General features: G+C 58.3%; 1 protein-coding gene across 1 annotated transcript; it reads right to left on the reverse strand.

The window, feature by feature from the left end:
• Positions 1-1,412: 1,412 nt before the first annotated feature.
• TPRG1L (tumor protein p63 regulated 1 like) lies at positions 1,413-4,538 on the reverse strand. Its single transcript, XM_045898870.3, has 5 exons — positions 4,235-4,538; positions 4,033-4,124; positions 3,771-3,947; positions 2,545-2,698; positions 1,413-1,929 (listed from the first exon to the last, which is right to left on the reverse strand). Exons 1-5 carry the CDS (start codon positions 4,433-4,435, stop codon positions 1,735-1,737), a joined length of 819 nt encoding a protein of 272 aa, XP_045754826.1. The 5' UTR covers positions 4,436-4,538; the 3' UTR covers positions 1,413-1,734.
• Between the last annotated feature and the right edge of the window lie 2,107 nt (positions 4,539-6,645).

Genomic DNA, 6,645 nt, shown 5'->3' on the forward strand with positions numbered 1-6,645 from the left:
GCTTGTGTTCGTGAAAGGTTTGGGTCATGGGAAGGACTCCGTCGGGTTTGTTGCAGGTTTTGGGTTCACTTTCTGATAAAGTAACTGACCCCGTTTCTCCCTCAGACAGATGTCCTGCTCTGCTCTGGAGACTCCATTCCCCATCACTGGAGGTTTCTGGAGAACGGGCTTGGGCTTCCCATGGGCTGTGTTCTGGAGTGCAGGGAGGGGAGCCCTGAGCACCGTGAGGGGTGGTGCCACATGGGGGGGAGGGGGGAATGCAGGTCCCAAGGCCGTTGGGTCAAGGTCGGCTCTGCAGGGAGTACGGCCTGGCCTTCTGTCCAGAGCAGTTCCATCCACCTCTCAATTAAGGTGCTCCTGACAGCGGCCAGGACTGAGAGGCGCCGGCGGAGGAAGTAGGATTCCAAACCTGGACTCGTCATCCTGGCTAAAGGCTAGTTTGTACACCACTATCTGGGCTTTTCTGTGAGTGAACTGTACCAGAACAGTAACTCCTTAGGATCCCGAATGTGCACAGCAAGTTGGCAGATTTACAAAGCTAACAGCTTCAAAGAAGGAACGACATCCGTTCGACTGTAAATGTCTTTACTACAAGACCAAAAACGAAGGCTCAAGACCCAGGTGGTGTGGAAGCAGCCTTTCGATTTTCATAGGCTGCTGCATCTGGAGCACATCCATGCCGACTAAAGCTACACCAGAGTTGTAAATATGGAGGAAGAAACCTGTGAGCCAGCACTTCAAGCTGATGACAAATGCTCCCGGTCGAGCCAGCAAGCCGAGGACGGGTGGGTGCATGGGTAGTGTGCCCCGTTCCCACATGGACATGCTCTTCTGTGGGCCGCCACGGCTCAGGCGCGGTCAGGGCGACGCTGACAGCCTCCGGTCTGCATGGGCGCTGCGGTCACCGGGCCAGGGGTTAGCAGCATAGGAGATGAGAATCTAATACGGTCCCTTTTTTTAAAAGGGCATTCTTTAAAAGCAAAGTAAGCAATCCCCATTTTAAATATGAGTATGAGAATACAAATCTAGACTAGGCATAGTTGTCATACTGTTTGCAAAGAATATCAAGGTGACTCTCAAATTAATGAATTGTCTAAAAATGACTTCCTGCAAACTTCTGGGCCTGGGAAAGATGCCAGAGGTATTAACACAATATAATTTTAGAAAAAGTGTGACTTTAGGTCAAACATATTTACACAAAAGCAGCTGTTCATTCAGGAGCTGACGAGGCAGACTGTCTCTCCTTTAGTTCAACAGTCTGGGTTGTTTTGCATTTAGCTTTAAAAAAATGAATTAAATTTCAAAATACAAAATTTGACACCAAGTATAAAGGTATTTGCAGCTACAGGCACTGGGGTTTAGGGACCTCCCTGGGTGGAACAATCTACACGGTTGAAGTGCTAGCACGGAGGTTCTAGTGGGATCACACGTTTATTAACATGCTAGAGTGCTGGGCTGGGAAGGACCATGAAAAGCCAAATGCAGACACTCCAGGAAAAACACGGAAACAGGTTCTAGAAGATGGAATACCGGCCAGGACAGGGACAGCTAGATTCATTTTGCTTTTTGTCTGTAGCTCCTATTACCAGATGTCCAAGATTCAGCTAGAGTATAGAATTCATTGGACTATTCTAATCACGCTCAGATTCCCGAAAGGTTAACAGCCCCAACCCTGCCAGGGGCAGCAGAGCTGGCCTGACACCCCGAGTCCCCAGATCTGCCTGTGGGCAGCGTCTAGAAGCCTATTTTGCCTCTGGTCATGGAATAACCCAATTTAGCCTCGTTGTTAATGAAGGACATCAATCCCACGTAGGTCTCAATGAGGAGGGGACGCTCCAAGACCAGCACACCGTTGGCTTGTCCCGGCAAAGGACTCTCTTTTTGGGCTTTTTTGACAGCTTGGATTAACATAGCTTTGAAGCTTTCCAACTTAAAAGAGAGAGAAAACATGTTGCTGATCAGTGATCTATACCAGGAAAAACCCCACCCATTTCTGCACCAGCCCCTGTCACTGCCCTTGGATGGGATGCCTTTCCCGCCACATCCTTGTAGTCGCTTAGCTCACCTTCTTGATGTAGTTCTCTGGACATGTCAGGCCTAGCCCTGTGCTCACGGGGACAGAGGACAAGCCTCACAGAGCCTTGCCCTCTGCAGGTCAGAGCAGTTCTGCTGTAGGGACCTACTTAATCCCTCCGCCACCCACCAGGCTAGCTAAGCAGGCCAAGGTGCACAGCTGGCAAGTGGGCCCCAGGGTGTCCTCTCCTGGTAAACTAGTATAGACTGCCCAGAGCCCTGCTGGGCCCTTCTCCGAGGCAATCATGGCTGCAAGGGGCCATGTCATAGAGCTACACTGACCAGGAGCCACTGGGCACACAGGACTATTTCAACATGAGCTAACTAAAACTTTTAAAATTTAGAAGTTTGTTTCCCCAGTTTTACAAGAGCAGCTGAAGTGCCCCACAGCCACATGTGGCCACCGTGGTGAGCAGGGCAGACCTAGGACGTCGCCATCGTAGCCGGGTGGCGCGGCTCTTCGGCTCTTACTTGGCACAGAGAGGCTGTCTTCTCATCCGCACCAGCCATCGGATGCTCTATGAACGTGGCGTAGGGCACATTGGTGGACCAGGGGTTCCATCTGTTTATGAAGGAAGGGCGGCTCTGTTTGTCCCACTGAATGCGAATCCCAAAACCTTCTCGCCTGCAGAGAAGAAACGAAGACTTCACACGGCAGGCCCCAGCGCTCCCGGGCAGCCCAGTCAGGTATGAGGGGTGACGTTAGGAAGCTGCTCCATGGCCAAGGACAAGACCTACGACGTTTCCCAGCAGAGAAGAACTTCTGGGCTCTAAGAGTGACAGCAGTCTGGATTCACCACACACTCTGAATACGACAGACTGAATATGCTGTGTTGGTTAAGCCAATCTTTACACAGTGCAATTTAATGGGCAATGGGAAGACTCTGTAGGTGGGCTGAATACATGAATGACAGGTTTGCAACTTTAGGTCTTTTGTCCAGAAGTTCTCACTGCTAGCTGGCATTCTTTCCAGTCCCCGATCAAGCCTCTGCAGCAAAACTGTACCAGGACTGCGGAAGTCACTCAACCAAACTAAAGTCTAGACTCCTCATGTTTCACAATACTCACTTCGGCAAGTCGGCCATTAAATGTTTTCACATTTAACTTTCAGTGACATCTGTAATGAAAACAACACACTTTTTTCTGTTAAAATTCAACTAGAGCAGAGCTTGACGTGACCCGTGTAATCCTTTCCTGGCCAGAGGTAAAATGCTGAGTTTGGCCCCCATCTTAAGAATGCCACGTCACGGGGCGCCTGGGTGGCTCAGTCGGTTAAGCGACTGCCTTCGGCTCAGGTCATGATCCTGGAGTCCCGGGATCGAGTCCCGCATCGGGCTCCCTGCTCGGCAGGGAGTCTGCTTCTCCCTCTGACCCTCCCCCCTCTCATGCTCTCTCTATCTCATTCTCTCTCTCAAATAAATAAATAAAATCTTTAAAGAAAAAAAAAAAAAGAATGCCACGTCAGGTCTGCCTCCATGGACCAACCTCAAATTCATTTTACTACAAGCCTAATAGCTTTCTTTTTGTGCCAGTTTTCCTTTTAATGCACCTGCTGTCTGGAAGTCTCTTGCTTCTATTGATCTGAAGCTGAGGCTTTTATGTTTCCCCAAATGGCAGACCCAAGACAACCCAGAGAACTGGTTTTGGAAGGACTGACTACAGGCCCTGGTACTCGGCTCGCTGTTGAACAGACTTACTTGTTGAGCGATTTCGGGGGAAACTGGAATTCTCCGCAGGAGATGGTGTCCACCGCATTTAAGGCGATGCGGACCACCTGCTGGCACTGAAGGCTGATGAAGTCGTACTTGCAGATGAGAAGCGCCTGGTCTGTGATGAGCACCAGCCGCTCCTTCTCGTTGTTCCAGTGGTCAACCCTGTCCGCACACGGGATGAGTCACCGGGCGCGCCCCGCGCACAGGCCACCCGGCCGGTCCCCGCGCCCCCGCGCGCCCCGCTCACTCGGTCAGCAGCCACACGCCCTGGATGTCGCCGTCCTCCACCGGCCGCACCACCACGCCGATCTCCTCCACCGCCTGCTCAATGGTGCCGGGCTGCGCGGGAGGAGGGTGGGGTCACTCTCGGTCCTCCGGCACCCCCAACCCCGCCCCCCCGGCCCCCCGACCGGCCCAACCGCTCCGCCGCATCCCCCGGCCCGCCTCACCCGGAACACGAAGTACTCCTTGACGCGGGCGCGGCGCGTGGGGTCGTGGATGCTGAGCGGCCACAGCGTCTGGCGCAGCGGCGTGCCCGCGCCCGGCCGCCCCCCAACCGCGCCGCCGCCCGCGCCGACCTCCTCGCCGGCCGCCAGCACCGCCGTGGGGCTCGTGCCCGCAGAGTCCACCGAGTCCCGCAGCTGCAGCATGGCCAGGCCCGCCGCTACCCGGGACCCCGACCCCAGACCTCGCCCGAAGGGGCCGCAGTCGCCGTCGCCGTCGCCGTCGCTACCGCCCCGGGCCCGCCCCGGCCCCGCCCCAGCGCCGGCCCCGCCCCGGCCCTGCGGGTCGCCGCGATTGGCTCGGCCTCGTCAGCCCCGCCTTAGACTCCGCCCCCGCCCGCGCCCACCGGCCCTGGCAATTGGCTCTTCGCCAGCCGTCCCCTGCGATTGGTCCTGCTCGCCTCCAGTTCACAATCGCTCCCGCCCCTCTTCGTACCGGAAGCGCACACCGCACGCACGCCCATTTCCTCTAGACGCGAGGAGCAGAGCGGGGTGGGGCCGAGGCTGGTTGCCAAGGAGACGCAGGGGATGCGCTCTGAGTCAAGGGCCAGTTTCCTGTAGAGGGGGTGACTGCCCCCCGCCCGCGGTGTCCTTCCCCCCCACCTCCCCACCCCGGACGCGCCCCACGCCCGAGGTCTCCGCACCCCCATCCCCCTACCTCACTGACGCGCCCCCGCCCGCGGTCTCCGCCTCCCTCCTCCCGCAGCTCCCCGAAGCGCCCTCCGCCCGCGGTCTCCGTCCCCCCCAGACTCGCCCCCCGCCCAAGGTGTCCTCCCCCGCATCCTCCCCACCCCATCCCAGACGCGCCCCACGCCGGTGGTCTCCGACCCCCACCCCCCCCACACGCTCCCCGCCCCTGGTCTCCGCACCCCCATCCCCCCACCCCACTGACGCGCCCCCGCCCGCGGTCTCCGCCTCCCCCCCAGACTCGCCCCCCGCCCGCGGTGTCCTTCTCCCCCCCTCCCCACCCCAGACGCGCCCCACGCCGGTGGTCTCCGACCCCCACCCCCCCACACGCTCCCTGCCCCTGGTCTCCGCACCCCCATCCCCCCACCCCACCCCGCCCGCGGTCTCCGCCTCCCCCCTTCCATCCCCCCCACGCCCCTGCCCTGGCCCCACGCGGCCCAGGCCGCGGTCTCCACCTTCCTCCCCTGCGGTCACCGTCCCCATACGCGCCCCCTCTTTGCAGCCTCCATCCCCCTCTTCGTGGTCATCACCCCCCATCCGCAGTCACCGCGCCTCCCCCTGTGCCCCCCGCCCCGCCCCGGGGTGGTCACTGTCCTGGCACTCGCTCTCCCCACAGATGCACCCCTTGCCCGCAGTCAGCCCCCCAGACACCCGACCCGACACCAGGAAGGGCCGAGAGTTCAAGAGACGCTGCCCACAAGGCATGCATGGCCTGGGCAGCGCGCGGGCTTCCCAGACGGAGGAGCTTTGGCGCTGGGTGCCAAGCGCGCTCGTGTGCGGGTTCAGGGATGGACATGGAGCAGCCGGGCCTTGGGCCCAGCGCTCTGACCGGCAGAGTCCTCCCGGAGCCGAGGAGGCAGCCCTCCTCTGACCCCTGTTTCACAGAAGGGTACACTGAGGCACGGGGTTGGTCACTTGCCACCGCCGCTCGTCAAGGGTCAAAGCAGGATTCATGCCACCTAAGTCTCCCAGCCCCTGCTTTTGTCCTCTGGACCCTAGAATTGCATCTGTTCTTCCTGTGAGTGATCTCTTTGGGCAGAGCTGAGGCCACCTTAGGCTTCTGCCCTCCTGTCACCCCAGCGCGTGGTCTTTGCCCCCACAGGCCCCAGGCTGTCTTCATCACCATCCTTCTTGCAGGAACCCAAGGGCTGTGCATCCAAATCCTCACCCGGTTGGTCATTTGGGACTTCCGCTGCCTTGACTCATGCCACCCCAAAAGCCTTCTTGCCTCACCCCTACTAGGTCCATCCTGCAGTACCCGTTTAAGGCCGCCCTCCCCAGGGGACATTGCCATTCCCCAGGTCTCACTCACTACTTTGTTCTTTGCTGTTTCATCTAATAATCCACCCATGTGCGCGTGCGTGTGCCCTATTAGTTAGGAAAGCTGGGTGCACTGGCCCTTTGCATATGGTTGCGCTTTGGGGGTTTTTAGCCACTTTCATACTGTGTGCGCCCCACAGGTTTGGAGAGTGCTGGGGGCCGGCCCTGGCAATCTAATCAGGCCTCCCTTTCTCGTCTGGAAAGCAGGACTGATAAAACCGGGCTCACAGGTCGTCGTCATGAGGCTTACATGAGCTAATTCGTGCAGAGGGGACCTGTCTGAACAGCCCCCGCCCGATCAGTGTTAGTGCCCCTGACAGCCCAGCCCGTGGAGATGGCCGGCGAGCACC

Source organism: Mirounga angustirostris, unplaced genomic scaffold (assembly GCF_029215605.1).
Source record: "Mirounga angustirostris isolate CCGP_5_RB_7025 unplaced genomic scaffold, mMirAng1.0.hap1 SCAF_4, whole genome shotgun sequence".
Taxonomy (NCBI): Eukaryota; Metazoa; Chordata; class Mammalia; order Carnivora; family Phocidae; genus Mirounga; species Mirounga angustirostris.

What these genes read in the sequence shown, in the direction of transcription:
- TPRG1L (XM_045898870.3), bottom strand. Translation starts at nt 4,435, where the DNA reads ATGCTGCAGCTGCGGGACTCGGTGGACTCTGCGGGCACGAGCCCCACG. An exon ending in AGGAGTACTTCGTGTTCCGG is followed by an intron (nt 4,125 to 4,234) that starts GTGAGGCGGGCC and finishes CCTCCCGCGCAG; the next exon opens with CCCGGCACCATTGAGCAGGC. An exon ending in CCCCCGAAATCGCTCAACAA is followed by an intron (nt 2,699 to 3,770) that starts GTAAGTCTGTTC and finishes TCTTCTCTGCAG; the next exon opens with GCGAGAAGGTTTTGGGATTC.